The sequence below is a fragment of the Meles meles genome, chromosome 7 (genome assembly GCF_922984935.1).
Source record: "Meles meles chromosome 7, mMelMel3.1 paternal haplotype, whole genome shotgun sequence".
NCBI lineage: Eukaryota > Metazoa > Chordata > Mammalia > Carnivora > Mustelidae > Meles > Meles meles.
Window position 1 is genome coordinate 69,958,442 of NC_060072.1, and position 16,908 is coordinate 69,975,349.

The window sequence follows — 16,908 nt, forward strand, 5'->3', positions numbered from 1 at the left end:
ACCTGATCTACCATATTATTTAAGGGCAATGTTTCCTTATTGGTTTCTGTCTGAGTGATCTAATAATTGATGAAAGTGGGGTATTAAAGCCCCCTACTATTATTGTATTGCTCTCTATTTCTCCCTTAGATCTGTTAATAATTGATTTCTATATTTAGGTCCTCCTATGTTGGGGACATAAGTATTTACGTCATGAATTCTTGTTAGATTGGCCCCTTTATCATTATGTAATGACCTTTGTCTCTTACTAGTCTTTATCTTAAAGTCTTTGATGAAGTTGCAGCTACCTTATCTTTCTTTTGGTTTCCCTTTGCATGGAGTATTTCTTTCCATCCCTTCACACAGTGTGTGTGTGTTTACATGTGAAGTGAATCTCTTTGGGGCAGCCAATAGATAGGTCTTCCTTTTTTATGATATAGTCAGTCATTCTATGTCTTTTGACTGGAAAGTTTAGCTGGTTCTCATTTGAAGTAATTATTGATAGGTATTTACTTACTGACATTCTGTTCATTGTTTTTTAGTTATTTTGTAATTCCTGTGTTCTCCTTTTCTTGCTCTCTTCCTTTTGAATGATTCCTTGATTTGTAGTGGTATGCTTTGATTCTTTTCTATCTTTTGTGTGTCTCTAATAAGTTCTATGCTTTGTGGATACTATGAGGCTTATGTAAGACAACTATTTATAACAATCTATTTTAAGTTGATAACAATTTAAGTTTGAACACATTCTAAAACTCTATTTTTACTCCCACCATGTTTGATGGGTTTGATGTCACCATTTACATCTTTTTACTTGTGTATTCCTTAGGAATTATTGTAGTTATTGTTATTTTTACCACTTTTGTATTTTGACCTTTACAGTAGCTTTATGAGAAGTTGAATGACCATCTTTAAGCCATTAATTATTCTGAATTTTACTATATATTTACCTTTACCAGTGAGACTGCCATGTGTTTTGCTGTTACTAATTAGTACACTTTTGTTTCAATTTGAAGAACTCACTTTAACATTTCTTATGTATAAGACTATTCTACTGGTGATGAACTCTTACCTTTTGCTTGTCTGGAAAGCTCTTTATCTCTCCTCCAGTTCTGAATGATAACTTTGCCAGGTTGATGGGCCGGCTGGGAAACCGGGGCTCCAAAATGGCGGATCTTCCCACCAACCCTCTCCAAGATGGCGGACTTTCCCACTGCCCTCACTGCAGCCTCCACCTCACTGCCAGGAAACTGAAACTCTCCACCCAGGAACTTCCGAATGGGGAACTGTCCATCACAGACTTCCCCCGCCCCATACCCTCCGATCACCACATACCTTGCCTTACCTTGGTCCGATACACTCTCCAGCCCCATACCCTCCGATCACCGCATACCTTGCCTTATATGGACGCAAGGCTATGCCCTACCTCAACCCGATAAAAGGACCTCGCCAACTCCCTCCCAGCAAGACTTCCCCGACTCACTATCCTTCTCTCTTTCTGTGAGCCGTGGAACCTCGCCCGAGGGCACCCACCTCCTCCGGGTGCAACTTTCCTGCCTCCCCTTCTCCTGAGCCCTGAAACTTCGCGGGAGAAGGCCTCTAATAAATCTTGCCTTGGGCCTACCTTGCCTGGTGTTGTGTTTACCTCGCCTGTAAAACTTTACACAGGTATTCTTAGTTGTCAGGGCTTTTTGTTTCTGTTTCTCTTTTTCTTTTAGCCCAATAAATTTGGGGCACTTAACGTCCAGACTGCAAACTTTCTGCTGAAAAAAAATCTACTCACTGTTTTATGGGGGCTACCTTGTATGTCATGAAATATTTTTCGTTTGCTGCTTTTTAGATTCTTTCCTTGGCTTTTTTACTTTTGACGCTTAAAATGTGTCTTGGTGTGGATCTCTTTGCATTCATCTTTTTTGGAACTTTCTGGGCTTTCTGAATCTGGATGTCTGTTTCCTTCCCCAGGGTAGGGAAGTTTCCTGTCATTATTTCTTCAAATAAGTTTTCTACCCCCTTCTCTTTTCTCCTTCTGGGACCCCTATAATATGAGTGTTGGTCTCTATAATGTCTGTGAGTCTCTAAAGCTATCTCCACACTTTCTCACTCTCTTTCTCTACTCTGATTGGGTGAATTCTACTGCCCTGTCTTTGAGTTTATTAATTGTATTTTTCAGTTCATTTATTGTATTCTTTAGCTCTGTGATTTCTATTCCACACTCTTGTATTTTCTTTGTTGAAAAAACAAAATACTTTGTTCATGCCTTTTTCTTTTATGCTGGTGAGCATCTTTATGACCTTTGTTTTGAACCTTTATCAGATGAGCCACTTATCTCCAGTTCAGCAAGGTCTTCTCTGAGATTTGATCTTATTTTTTCTTTTAGAATGTATTCCTTTGTTTCTTCACTTTACTTGACTCTCTGTGTTGGTTTCTGTGCATTAAACAGCCACCTCTCCCAGTCTTGGAGGAGCTTCATGTAACAGATAAAATGTATCTTTCAACCCTGCCTTAGCTCTTCATTGCCTTTTAATCTTTTGCGATTGTACAAAGCAGACTACTTTATTTTTAATGGTTCTCAGTAGCTGAGAATGCACCAAGATCTCTGTTTCCCCAGCTGAGGGTCTCAATCAGCACCTAAATTCAGGCTGATTGAAGCCAGGCCTTCAGGCAGCAGTATGCAAATATACATCTTTCTGGGGAGTACTGGAAGAAGGATTTTTGATTGCTCCCTCTCTGAGCTAAGCCGTGGGGTGATAGCCAGTTAAGACTCTTTCTTTCTTTGCAACTGTTTTTTGTTGAGCTCATGAATACAAGCCCATTGGCCATCATCCCCAGGCAATCAAGAGGTGTCCCCTGGGCAGCAGCCACAAAATCCAGGGAACTAGATGCAAAACTCAGGGCACCAAGGATGTGTACTAACTCCGCTCTGCTGGATACTGGTGCTCTAGAGTGAGCAGAGAGACCACCCATTGCACTCTCTGGACAGGATTACAGTGGGCCCTTGGATGTGTTTTTAATTAGAAGCCTGCCCCTCAGGCTTCAGCTGTTTAGATTAGTAGGCCTCTTTCACAAAAAGACTAATAAGCTCCTGGGTCTGTTTCTTCTCTGCTGTGCCCTGGGACGGTGGCCAGTTAAGAACTCTTTCTCTATTTGTTATAGCCCTATGGGACTCGTGTGTGAGCCCTATTGGTCACCAGAGCCAGGCAATGTAAAGGTGTCCCCTTGGGTGGCAGCTGCAAAAATCACACACAGAAAAAGGTTACACGCTCCTTTCTGGGAGATACTGGCATCTGGAGCCAGACAGAGGGAGAACGCTGAGATAGTGCCCACTGGTTTCTGTTTTTGAAGAGTAAATTCAGTAGGCCCCTAAGATGTGTGTTAAATTAGATGCCTGGCCCTCAGGCCTATACTTTAAGATAAGCTAATAAGCCTCTTTCACAGAAAGTCGAGGTGATTTTCAGTCAGCTGCTTCTGCACTAGGCTGGTAAGTCTTGGACGGGAACCTTTTAGCTGTTTCTCAGCTTGCTACAGCCTTGTGGGTTTTGTGGACACAAGCCCCATCTGCTGCCAAAGCTAAGTATTTTAGGAGCTGGTCTCTCAATTGCAGGTTTTAAAAGTTAGGGTGCTAGATATGGGGTTCAAATACTTCAGTCCTCAGAGAAAAGATGATGTTTATGTATTCCCTCCCAATTGCGGGTCACTGCAGGGAGGTGGGATTCATGGCAAGATTGTGTCTCCGCCTTTCCTACCCACTTTGATGTGGGCTTTTTCTCATCCACCCAATGTGTGGGAGTCACTCAGCTAGTTTTGGGCTCCCCCAGCCCCCAGCCCCAGAGGAAACTGTTCCATATGTAGCTGTAGTTTTGATGTGTCTGTGGGAGGAGGTGGTTTCAAGATCCTCCTACATCATCATCTTGAATGGGAACCTATATACTTTTATATAGGAAGATACTGAAAATGTATTGTTAAGATACTTATTCAAGTTACAAAACCACATTAGCCATAGGATTCTGTTTTGTGAGGGGATTTCTGTTACTTGTTAATGCATAGAGAAAAGTCTGGAAGCCTAGTCACCAAACAGTGGCTGTTTTGGTGGTCAGGTGTGGGGAGTGTGAGAAAAGTGAGATGATTCTATATTATCAGTGATTTAAAAATTTTCTTTACACTTCTAGGGGTGCCTGGGTGGCTCAGTGGGTTAAAGCCTCTGCCTTCGGCTCAGGTCATGATCCCAGGGTCCTGGGATCGAGCCCCGCATCAGGCTCTCTGCTCCGTGGGGAGCCTGCTTCCTCCTCTCTCTCTGCCTGCCTCTCTGCCTAGTTGTGATTTCTCTCTGTCAAATAAATAAAATATTAAAAAAAAAAATTTTCTTTACACTTCTGTATTGTTTGAATTTACAATAAGCAAGTACTGAACCCACACACATCTCATTTTTTTTCACACATTACTTTTCTAATATAAAATGAAACAATGTATTTCCTTTTTTGATTTTAAAGGGAGAAAGTTCATAAGACTCTGTGATAACCCCGTTTGCTATTTTGTCATTGGGAAATTCTCTTCCACCCATTATCCGTATCCACTGCACTTAACTTCTCTTTGTCTTTTTTTTTTTTTTAAGCTTTTGTTTATTTATTTTACAGAGATCACAAGTATGCAGAGAGGCAGGTGGGTGGGTGGGGTGTCGGGGGTGGGGGGACCAGGCTCCCTGCTGAGCAGAGAGCCCCGCATCCCAGGACCCCGAGACCATGACCTGAGCTGAAGGCAGAGGCTTAACCCACGAGCCACCTAGGCGCCCCTCTCATTGTCTTTAAAGACTTACCTTAAATTTTACCTCATAAAGTTTTCTCCTTCAGGCTAAATTAGATGTCTCTACTCCATTCTTATTCTGCTTAATTATCAGAATTCTTTTTTTTTTTAAGATTTATTTATTTATTTGACAGAGAGAGAACACAAGCAGGCAAAGAGGCAGGCAGAGAGAGAGGAGGAAGCAGGCCTCCTGCTGAGCAGAGAGCCCGACGTGGGGCTCGATCCCAGGACTCTGGGATCATGACCTGAGCCGAAGGCAGAGGCTTTAACCCACTGAGCCACCCAGACGCCCCAATTATCAGAATTCTTAACCTTAAACAATAATTATGATCTTGAGGACAAGCATAGTCTTGACAGAGTTCATATTTACCGTAAGCACAAGGCCTGGTACATGATAGGTGTTCAGTGGACGTTTATTGAATGAACTAGGTGTTCAGTGGACGTTTATTGAATGAATGATGAAATAAGTGAATGAATGTATGGTTAAGTGATTAAAAGTAGGCCCTGACTTGAGTCTGATTTGTTGTGAACAACCTACATAAAAAAAACAGCCACCTGTATCAAGGAATCAACTACTATCCACATTTAAGTTATCCTGTATTAGAAATGCTTAAGACCCTTTAAATTACAGTTGAGTGGGTGGGAACCACTTAGCTATGTTTAGGCAATCTTCAAGCTTGTCAGGAGAGATTCTCTGGGACCCTGTCCTCAGCAGTTCTGATCCCTAGTGCTCTGACATAGTACAAGTGGTGATAGGGAGGCTCCACTTCCACCACCACGCCTCAGGAAGTGTGCTCCTTGTAGTCCTTTTGGAACTTAGAATGAATATGAAGCAAAATATATGAAGGACAGTTAGTTTTGTATTCCTTTATAATCACAGCAGTATAGGGACTATCATAACCCTAAATGTCATTCTCAACATTTTTATTTGGAAAGTGTATTCTTAATTTTTTAAATTGGCATGTAAATTCATGAAATTTAACTTTTATGTATCTGTGTACATGTGTTTAAGTGTATGTATAAATTAGGGACTACTTGTAACAACAGTAGGAAAACTTAGTATATTTTGGCTTTAGAGGAAGAGATTTCCTTATTTTTACAACTTTATTTTTTCATTTAGGCTAAACTGCTTACCTTTAAATTTTAGTTTGGCATATTTATATATCTCCCCTTCTTAATGAATTTGGAGGCTGGTTGCAAGACAAATTGTTGGTATAATAATGCAGAAATTAGGGATGCCTGGGTGGCTCAGCCGGTTAGGCCTCTGCCTTTGGCTCAGGTGGTGGGATCCAGTGCCAGGTCGGGCTCCTTGCTCAGCAGGGAGCCTGCTTCTCCCTCTGCCTGCCTCTCCAGTTGCTTGTGCTTGCTTGCTCTCTCTCTCTGACAAATAAATAAAATCTTTTAAAAAATGAAGGAATTAAAAAAAAATGAAGGAATTACCCAAATACCTGAGTTGTATGTGATATGAGACATGATCACAAATAAAAAGCATTTAGCACCTTGTTAAAAAAAATAATTCTCTTAGAAGATGAGCCAGTTATCTTTTTTCACATAGGTCTATTAAGAACTTCACCACTAGAGGGCTCTTAGTACCATATTTTAGTTAATTTAAATTTAATAACAATACAATAAAATTATAGGTATTGGGTAATATCATCTTCCCAATTTATATATCTTACAAAATTTTTAGAAAGACCTAATTTAAATATCACACATTCATGAGAAGTTTTTTTAAAAAGGTAATAATCACCTTTAGAAGCATTGTAGTGATCTAAGGGGTATGCATGATATATGGGCCTTTGAACTTTTCAAAGTTCAAGTTAAAAATAGTCTTTGTCTTTAAGATACTCTAAAAAGATACAAGATTTAACATAAATATGAGTAGATATATATAAAACATTACTAAGTACATTCTATAAGAAACTCAACATGATCTTTATTTTCAGTGAACTAACAATCTTGTGGAGAACAGTAACAGTTACCGTATATTCTGATATGTGCAATGAGATAGATTATTGATGGGAGTTAAGAGATCACATTTAATCCATAAGAAAAAACAGAAAAATATTACCTCTAATGAGGTAATATTTGAACTAAATCTTTTGATAGGCATGGAGAAGTTTAGATGAGAAGGAAAGGAAATTTTTCTGGTTATGGGGAAAAGTGTAAAGATGTGAAATATCTTTAGAGATTCAGGTACTTCTTGGCATCATTATGGATAAGTTAAAAATCCATGAGAATGACCCATGTAAAAAATATTGCATTAACATTCAAAGACCTTCAGCTTTCCACAGATCTGCTTCAATGACCCATTTCCATGGTCATACCCTGGAACTTGTGCTTATTTCTTTACTCAACAAAAATTTTTTTTAAGATTTTACTTATTTATTTGACAGAGAGAGATCACAAGTAGGCAGAGAGGCAGGCAGAGAGAGGGGGAAGCAGGTCCCCCGCCAGCAGAGAGCCCAGCGTAGGACTTGATCCCAGGATCCTGAGATCATGACCTGAGCCTAAGGCAGAGGCTGAACCCACTGAGCCACCCAGGCACCCTTCAACAAATATTTTTTGAATGTCTACCTGTGTATGCGGGTACTATTCTTCCCTCAAAGGACAGTGATGAAAGGACAAGTGAGATTCTTGTTCTCATGATTTATATGCAAGTCATAGGAAACCAACAATAAATAAGAAAAACTGGAAAACAGGTAGTAATTAATGTCATGTACAGAATTAAACAGGATTATGGGAGTGACTGATGGTAACTGGGTTGGGTGGTTGGGGAGGGCTTGTATAATTCAATGATGAATTATTATTTAAGCTGAGAATGACTAGGAGGAATCAGCTATGTAATAGGGTAAAAATATTCTAGTCCGAGAGTACAATTACTACAAAGATCATGAGACAGAAATGAGTGCCAGGTCAGATGGCCAGTAGCCTGACATACGGTGGAAGAAGGAAAGTGGTATATGATGACATCAGAGAGGAAAGCAGAAGCCAGAAGAAGCAGGGCTTTGCAGGCCAGAGTAAGAAGTTAAGGTTTTATTGTAAATGCAGTGGGAAGCCATCAGGGGTTTGTAAGTGGGAGGGTGGCATGATGTGATTTATAGCTTTGCAAGGTTATTCTGGCTACTATGTAGAGAATGGATTGTGCGGGCCTTGAATAGAAGCCCCCAGCATCTGGTTCAATAGCAGTGGGGAGGCATTAGAAGCAGTGGTGCTTGGTCAAAGGTGGTAGTAAGAGACATGGAAAGGTGGATATTTGGGGGACATGTTTTGCAGGTAAAACGAACAATCTTGTGGAGTTTTTATTTTGGGAAACTAAGCAGATAGTGGTACAGTTTATTGAGATGCACAGGAACGGACTAACCTGGTTGAGAGTGATGGTGAAGCAAAACTTTTTTATTTTGGGCATGGTACTTTGGGGAGACACAAATGGAAATGTCAGGTAAGTTGATATGAGCCTGGAGCTCTGAACAGTCAGGCCCAGCTCCATGTCCCCATGCATACATGCCCTGAACTTCTAGACTTGAGCGGTACTGAGGGTGGGCGTCCTGAAGAGCATCGCTAGCATTGATCTGGAAACCACTGGCCTGCTGGTGGTATTAAAGCCACAGGAATAAATGAGACTTCAGCAAACTCAGGATACTCATTCTTAGCTTTTAGACAAAATAAAGCAAATGACACTGTTTTCAAAATTCATTTTAATTCCCTATGAAGAGCCAATTCCAACAATTTGTTCTGAAGCTCTAAATGTAAATCACTTTTTTAAAAAAATATTTTATTTATTTATTTGACAGAGAGAGAGGTCACAAGTAGGCAGAGAGGCAGGCAGAGAGAGAGGGAGAAACAGGCTCCTCACTGAGCAGAGAGCCTGATGCGGGGCTCGATCCCAGGATCCTGAGATCATGACCTGAGCCGAAGGCAGAGGCTTAAACCACTGAGCCACACAGGCGCCCCTGTAAATCACTTTTGATGAAAAAAAATTGGACTTCATATCAATGAACTTCCTTTATATAGATGTTCTTTTGATGGACAATAGAATTCTAGACCAATTTATATTCAGTGCTGATGTTTTGCAGCTGTGCAATATCAAGATCACCAACTGCACTGGTAATTGTTGATGTCAACATATACTTTCTCATCAACTACTTGCATGAGTTTTGTGGCTTTTAGTTGGCTTAGCTATGTTTTTACATTGAAATCTTTTATCCGTCTGGAATTTATTTTGGTGTAAAGTTGGAAGAATCTAAGTTTATTTGAAATCTTAACCGTCTCAAAACACTTATCACATGAACATAGGTTTTTCTTATTGTTCTAAAATGCCAAATGCTGAACTCCCAAGTGGACCATGAGATCTATGTCTGGAAACTCTGTTCTGGTTCCACTGATCTTATTCATGATCCAGGTTGTTTTATATCAAATTCAGATTCTATATATATTAAAAATTTTCCATTTTACAACATCTGCACATTAAGTTACAATGAAAAATACTTTGCTAGTGTACTGTGAAGTTCTTCCCATATTATAAGCCAATTCCTGTATCTATTGAGCCCAGGTCTCACTGAAAAGTTATAGTTCAGCTCCCTTCTGTTTCATATTCTGTCAATGTTTCCAGGCAGTTTTTAGAACATATTGTTTTTATAGATTTATAATACATGTTTAAATTTAGCGCAATTCAAGTAAAAATTCCAGTTGGTAATTTTTGAGACTTGACACAACAGTGCTGAAGTTTATTTGGAGAAGGAAAAAAATCTATGGAAAAATAGCCAGTTTTGTAAAAACGGTTATGATGAAACAGGACAAAGTGATCATATGAAGAAAAAAGCTTTTTTTTTTTCAGCTTCATAGCCAACTGACACAAAGAACTTCAGAATGTATGAAACCAGGAAGGATTATATGGTCAGCAGATGCAGTTTGGAGCTGAAGGCTTTTGCAGGATTGTGTTCTCCTGGTGCAGCTGCCAGGACTGCAAGACATTCGGGAGCAGTTAGCAAGATTAAGGAGCTTGCGCTACCATGTAAATTGACACATTGCTTCCGGCATCAAGTGGTCTAGCTTCAGAAAAAAGTCAGTTGAGCTAAACAGTGTCCATGGGCACCTCGAACTCAGCACATCCACAATTGAATTCATTACTCTTCCCCAAACCTGTCCTTCCTCCTTGTCTTTTCCTGATAACTATCACCGTGCACTTTATCACCTAAGTAGACACCTGAAAATCAGCCTTCACCTGTCCCTTATCTTCTATATCAAGTTAACCATCCAAGTTACGTTGATTCTACCTCTGTGTCATCTCCCATATATGCTCCTTCTAATGAACCTGATCGCTTCTACCTTGAGTTAGACCCTGATCCTCTTTGGACTTCTTACTCTCCACTAAGGAATCCATTCATCAGCTGGCCACCAGCATACTCTTTCCAAATGCAAACTTCTTCACGCCACTTTCCTATTAAGTCCTTTCTAGGCTCCCTTTTACCCATAGGAGAAATTCTAGTCTTTAGAGTGTCATCTAAACTCTACACTCTGGCCCCTCTCTCCAGCTTCAGATTTTACACCTTCTCACCCCAACCATACCTGAGTACTTCAGGTGCTTGAAACTGTTTCACGCCTTTCTGCCCTCACTCATACTTGGAATTCTGTCCCTCCATTTTTTTTCAGGAGACTAATTACCTTTCAAGATTTAGTTCAAACTTTACCACTCTTGGGTAGCATTTCCTATTTTCACCCACTCATGCAATACTTTTCCCCACAGAATTAACTGTTCTTTATATTCCTGTTATGGACCCCCCTTTTTTTTTATAGAGATTTTATTTATTTATTTGACAGACAGAGATCACAGACAGGCAGAGAGGCAGACAGAGAGAGAGGAGGAAGCAGGCTCCCTGCCAAGCAGAGAGCCCGATGCGGGGCTCGAACCCAGGATCCTGGGATCATGACCTGAGCTGAAGGCAGAGGCTTTAACCCACTGAGCCACCCAGGCGCCCCGACCCCCTGACTTTTTACTACAGTAGCCACAAAACTTAGTGTAACTATTCCTTTACCTACTTTCCTTAATAGACTGGGAGTACCTTGAGTCAGGGACCTTGTCGTTTTTTTGTTGTTTATTTCTAGTATCTGGCAATACCTGTACAATTTAGGCACTCTGTGAAAATTCTTTGAATGAATGAGTCCGTAAATGAGAAGTTTCAGAAGTGCCATGGAACGGGTTGGCAGAGAAGGCAGTAGTGTTAAAAGTGCTCAAGAAGATGACACAGGGCAATACAGTGACAAGAATGATGGAAAAGATAATTTACTATTTTATAAAGATTTTATTTATTTGACAGAGATAACAAGTAGTCAGAGAGGCAGGCAGAAGAGACGGGAAAGCAGGCTCCCCGCTGAGCAGAGAGCCTGATGTGGGGCTCGATCCCAGGACCTTGAGATCATGACCCGAGCTAAAGGCAGAGCTTAACCCACTGAGCCACCCAGGCACTGATTATTCTGATAAATTATTAAGGGAGACTGGGCACTGTATGGTGGTTGAAGATGAGAGAGATGATGGGATTAACTAGCTTCTGACTAAAATTCTGGTACAAGACTTTTCTATTGCTCTAGGAGTACAGATAGTATATGGGGTCAAATGAAGTTTGCTGGATATATTTGCAAATATAAGCACACACAGACCAAAGTTTTACAGTGTACACAGCCTTACTATATATAAAATTATTTACGTCTATTATTTTATTTGACTCAAAATAGTAATTTCCCTAAGCTTCAGTTTCCTTTTTTTGTAAAATGAAGATATAGCCATCTCTTAGGATTGTTTACAAGATGTGTTATGTCTAGCACCAGTTCAGTACCATATGTTGTTAGAGCAGGAATTTGAGACCCAAAATGGTTCGAGGACTTCCTCAAGGTTACAAAAGTAAGTTAGTGGGCAGATTTAGATATACATTCGAGATCTTATGTCCTCCTATTGAAATACTCATTTTACTACTCTACAGTATAGTATCTTGTACCTTATCTGATGTATGGCATCTTTAATTTCCTTGAGAGGCTCACCCAAAAGCAGGCTTTGGAATTAGTCTATCAGAGAGCTGATTGCCAAAATCAAGGAAAATTTAAAACTTGTCTAAAATCAAAATGCAAATATAAATAACATTTTTATAACTTGCATTGCTTCCTAGTCAGTTTTGTACTTGAGGATTGTCATCAGAGAATCTGAGCAGTCTAGCTCCCAGCCCTCATGAGGTTCTGTGGAGATATGCTCTCATTTTCACTGAAATTTAAAATACTGTTTTTGAGTCCACTTTTTCTGCCAGAGCAAGTGTCAGTCTGGGGCCCAGAAACTGAGGTAGCAGGCATCTGAAGTGGGAACTGGAGTGGGGAAAGAATGAAGAGTGAATCTGGGCTGCAGCAGACACCGACAATCACCCTTCTGTCCTTGTGTTTTCTGTAGAGTTTTGTCCAGGAAGACTCTGAAGCCACAAAATGTGAACTGGAGATGAAATTATTAAGTGAAACAGTCTTATCAGGTATTCTTCTAAATTATGTTAGTAGAATTTAACTTTATTGGGATTTTCCAGCTTACAACAGAAATGCAGATGTTGCATAAAAAAGTTCAGATGTTGCAGAAATATATGTAAAGTGAAAATTCTTCATAATCCCTCTTCTGAAATAGCCAGTATTAACAAAAATTTCTCCTGTTTGTATTTCTTCTCTCTGTAACTCTCTTTTGATTTTTAATGAAACCATGAAATAGCATACAAATGTTTGAAAATTACTTTTTAATCAATAATAATTTGTTATTTTATGTAGCATAGTCTATAGACATACATAGAACATAATGCATATTTTACTTAAATGAATAATGTTCAACACTGTCCTAAGTCAGAACATATTAATAACCTTTTTAGTAGCTGTATAATTTCATTCCAACAATGGAACATTATTTAAATCTTTATTGATAGTAAGGTTATTTCTAATTTTTTATTACAAACAATATTGTAATGAATATTCACAAACACGTACATAATCGTAAATTTCTCAGCCCTTTTGTATTCAGTCTTATCTTGGAAAATAACAATTGAAGAGAATTTAAAAATGTCAAAGTGATAGTGATGTCTGATTTGCATATCTTTTAGTTTGAGATTTATGTACATCACTTCCCAGGAACTTCTAAGGAATCAATTTCTATAGACTTTTTAGCATATTTTTCACAACATACTTCTTGTCTACTTCTTCACTTTTCCCAACACACTTTTATTTCAGCAGCCAACTAGGTTTATATCTTCAAAACTTTTCTATAGCCCTGAGGAGGTTAATTTTCCTGTTAGAATTAGGATACTAGAGTCAGTTCATGAACTTCTGCCAATAATACTGAGGTTTTCTATATGCTAAGCCCCAAATAATATATATGTTAATCCCCTAATCATAAATGTCTGAATTTGGATACAGTATTCTTTTTCTTTCTTTTTAGGTAAATGGATTATTAACTAGATAAATTTGAAATTAAAGTCTGCATTTTATTGAAGGTGTACGAGGGAAAAAGAGCAATTGCTTAACTGGAATTTTATTTGCATATTGTCATTAATTTTCAGTGTCTGCTGTCCATGGGTTAAATTCAGTGACTTCTCAGTGTGCTTCCTTTCATGGGAGAGGAAAATTAAAATGATAAATAACAAGACTAACACTTCCCAAATTTTACTGTGTGTCTGACACCAGTTCTAAGCTTTTTACATGTATTAACTACAACTCCCCAAATTCAGTAGGTAGATATTAATATCTCTTTTGTAGAGGAAGGAGAGAAAAGACATGTTAATTAGCATATCTTGCATCAGGTTACATAGTAAGTAAGGGGTAGAACCTATAAGCAGTCTGATGTCCCTTATCTATCTACACTGGAAAGACTTTTGGTGACAGGTGGGAATGGTCTTAATGTTTTAAAATATTCCTTGATTGTACACTGAGAATTATGGAATTATAGAATTTCCCCATAAAATTTCTATACAGAAGGGATTATCCAATACAGTTCTTCACTTTAAAGCCTCTGTCCCTATTTTTTTTTTTTTTTTTTTAATGAGCTGGACCTGTTTTTGTTGAAAAAAAAAAAAAGGTTAGCTTTAATATATGGACGAAAATTTATGTTTTTCACCATTTTACTTTCTTTAAGATTTTTAGCCCCCTAAGGTCCAGTTTAAAAACATTAATTTGTCAGGTACCAAACTTTGTGTTAAGCCACTTTTTCTTATTTTATAATGAAGGGTAGCAAAATATGCCACCCCAAAATGCCACTTGGCATAAGGATATTTTAAGTTAAGAACAATTGTAAAGATGCAGATGCAAGAAAAGCTGCCTACCCTCCCCCTATTTGCCTAAAAACAAGACATAAATTTCAAAGAGTGTCACTCCTCTCTCTACCAAGATTGACAATGGTTAATGCCCAGATTCGACTTCAGACCTATCAGCCCAGAGAGGGGACTAGAGTAATCTGCATAACAAACTTTACTAACTAGTCCTTTTCTCTACCCTCAGAAACCTGAAACTGGTTTCCCTTGTCTTGTCATTTCCCCACAAATTTGTTCTTAGTTGAAGATGCTGTATAAGCCAGAGTTCTGAGCCACCTCTTAAGTTACTCATTTTTCCCGAGGTAATCTCCCATGTTTACATGAGGTATACATATTAATAAATGAGTGGTTTTTTCCTCTTGTTAATCTGTCTTTTATTATAAAGCTTCAGCTGAGAACTCAGAAGGTAGAGGGAAAATTATTTTTCCTCCTCTTGCAGTACAATGTATTTTTGAAGTTATTTTAATTGTAACATGCTTATTAGATACACATTCTTAAAGGTGTTGGTATATAAACTATAAATGGAGCCCTCCCCTTTAGCCTACATTATACATGCTTATTACTACTTTGAAGGTTAGCTTTGTGAATAGTTTTGAATTAACCACTTTTTGATGTTTTAATAGCTAAATAAAAACTTCATTTCCAGTATCAGAATTTTTTCCTTTCCCTCCTAATGCCAAATTGTTACAATCTATTTAGAAACTGAATTAATCTGATTGATTTTAGCACAGTTTTTGCTGATAAAGAATGCTAATGAAAAGCCGTATATCTTTGAAGACAATGAGGTTGATTTATGCCAATTCACAACCCTCGGTGGAGTGTACCACTTGGATATTTTGGAGCTTCCCCCACAGTGTAAACCAATGAAAGGCTGGATGATTGTGGAAGTAGGTTGATTTTTAAATCAAATTTATGAGTAAAATAATTTCTCATACTTTTACCTTAAATGATCTAACATCTAATGAAATTTAACCTATTAAGGAAGCATAAAGGGAAAACTAATTTTAAACAGTCTTGAATTTATAAAATTTGAATCCAATATTAAAGGAAAGAACTCTAAAATAATATGAATTTTAAAACTATAATTCATACATGTTAATTGTAAACCTATAGCACTATATTTAGATTGTGCCAGTTTGCTCTTTTTTTTTATTAAAGATTTTATTTATTTGACAGAGAGAGAGATCACAAGTAGGCAGAGAGGCAGGCAGAGAGAGAGGAGGAAGCAGGCTCCCTGTGGAGCAGAAAGCCTGATGAGGGGCTCGATCCCAGGACCCTGAGATCGTGACCTGAGCCGAAGGCAGCGGCTTAATCCACTGAGCCACCCAGGCGCCCCAAGTTTGCTCTTAATAATGATAGTCTATTTAAGATGCTGACAAACTTTTTCCGTAAAGGGCCAGATGGGGTATATTTTCAGTTTTGTGGGCGTTCCAGCTCTGTTGCAACTCTCAGTACAGTAAGACAGCCATATGTAAGTGAAAACTTTATTTACAAAAACTGGTGGTAGACCAGATTTTTCAGGGGCCATAGTTTGTGTACTCTGGTCTAGATCTGTGGTTCCTAACATGTGGTCCCTTGACCAAAAGCATTAGCATCATCTGGGAATTTTCTAGAAATGCAAATTCAGGGGCCCCACTTTAGTTTTACTGAATCAGAAAGTCTAGGGATGAGGTTGGCAGTCTATGTATTAGCAAAACACACCTTAAAGTCTGAGAACCACTGATCTGGATCCTTGATGTATAACGTGTGGTCCATGAGCCAGCAGGATCAGCATCACCTAGAAATGCATAATCTGGTGCTTCACCTCAGATCTGCTGAATCTGAGTGTTAAGAAGACCCTCAGGTGGGAAAAAAAAAAAAAAAAAAAAAAAGAAGACCCTCAGGTGATTCATGTGCACATTTAAGTTTGAGACGCACAGATCCAGGTGATGGCACTATTACTGATGCATGTTCCACACTCTTAGTAAGGATGTCAATGACAGCAGTTGTTAGATCATTTTTGAAGGACTTCCTCACTCCTGTTTCAGTAAATAGTAACATTTGCCCTGGTATTGACTTGGTTTATTTTAACTTACTTCATGGTAGCTTGTGTCCCAAATATACCCTGCTATATTGTCATAGCCCCTTCCTCCTTCCTTGTTCTCTACCTTTCTGAATTCTCCCCACCCCTCTCATTCTCCCCCTCCTCTCGTTCATTCTCCCCCTCCCTGTCTCTCTCTCCTCCAGCATATCATGTACATAGACTGTCAGCCACTTCTCACTTGCAGTTCTGCCATTAAGAACCTTGGTACTTTCTCATCGTAGAGTGGCTTTTCTCAATTTTTATTTTTATCCCCATTATCCCCTCTCTAAGGACCCTTTATAGACATTTTCTTTCCTAGCCATCCACCCCATGAAATTTTAATACCATAGATATACAGTGTATTTGTGTATGTACTAAATATATAGCTGTGCTTTACACCTAAAAGAGTATGATTTTTTCATGCCCCCTCAAACTAATTTTCACCCCCTTGGGGATGATATTGCTATTCCTTTTCCATTCTCCCCACAAGTGAGAATGTACTTATTAGAGCATGCCTGGGGGAGATAACTTGGTCTATAGCTACTTTGAACAGTGTATTTGAATCAGCTTTTCCTACCTCTGTGTTGCTTGAAGGACAGTGGGGAGTCCAAGAAAGGCATCCCTTTGGTGAAGGTAGGCCTTCAAGATTCTTTATCCATAGGAAGGGCCCAGCCAGGGCTGGGGTTTCTAAGAATTCATTCAAAGATCTTTTCTTGAATTTTGTTGGTGTCCTGATATCACCATTATGTGTTC

General features: G+C 38.9%; 1 protein-coding gene across 1 annotated transcript in view; it reads left to right on the forward strand.

Moving 5' to 3' along the window:
- The window catches only part of DNAI7 (dynein axonemal intermediate chain 7), a 62,916-nt gene that overhangs the window by 37,418 nt on the left and 8,590 nt on the right, over positions 1–16,908 (forward strand). Inside the window, exons 9-10 of the mRNA XM_046011534.1 lie at positions 12,206–12,281; positions 14,820–14,980. Coding sequence (XP_045867490.1) covers positions 12,206–12,281; positions 14,820–14,980 — 237 coding nt within the window. The remainder of the gene's footprint in view (positions 1–12,205; positions 12,282–14,819; positions 14,981–16,908) is intronic.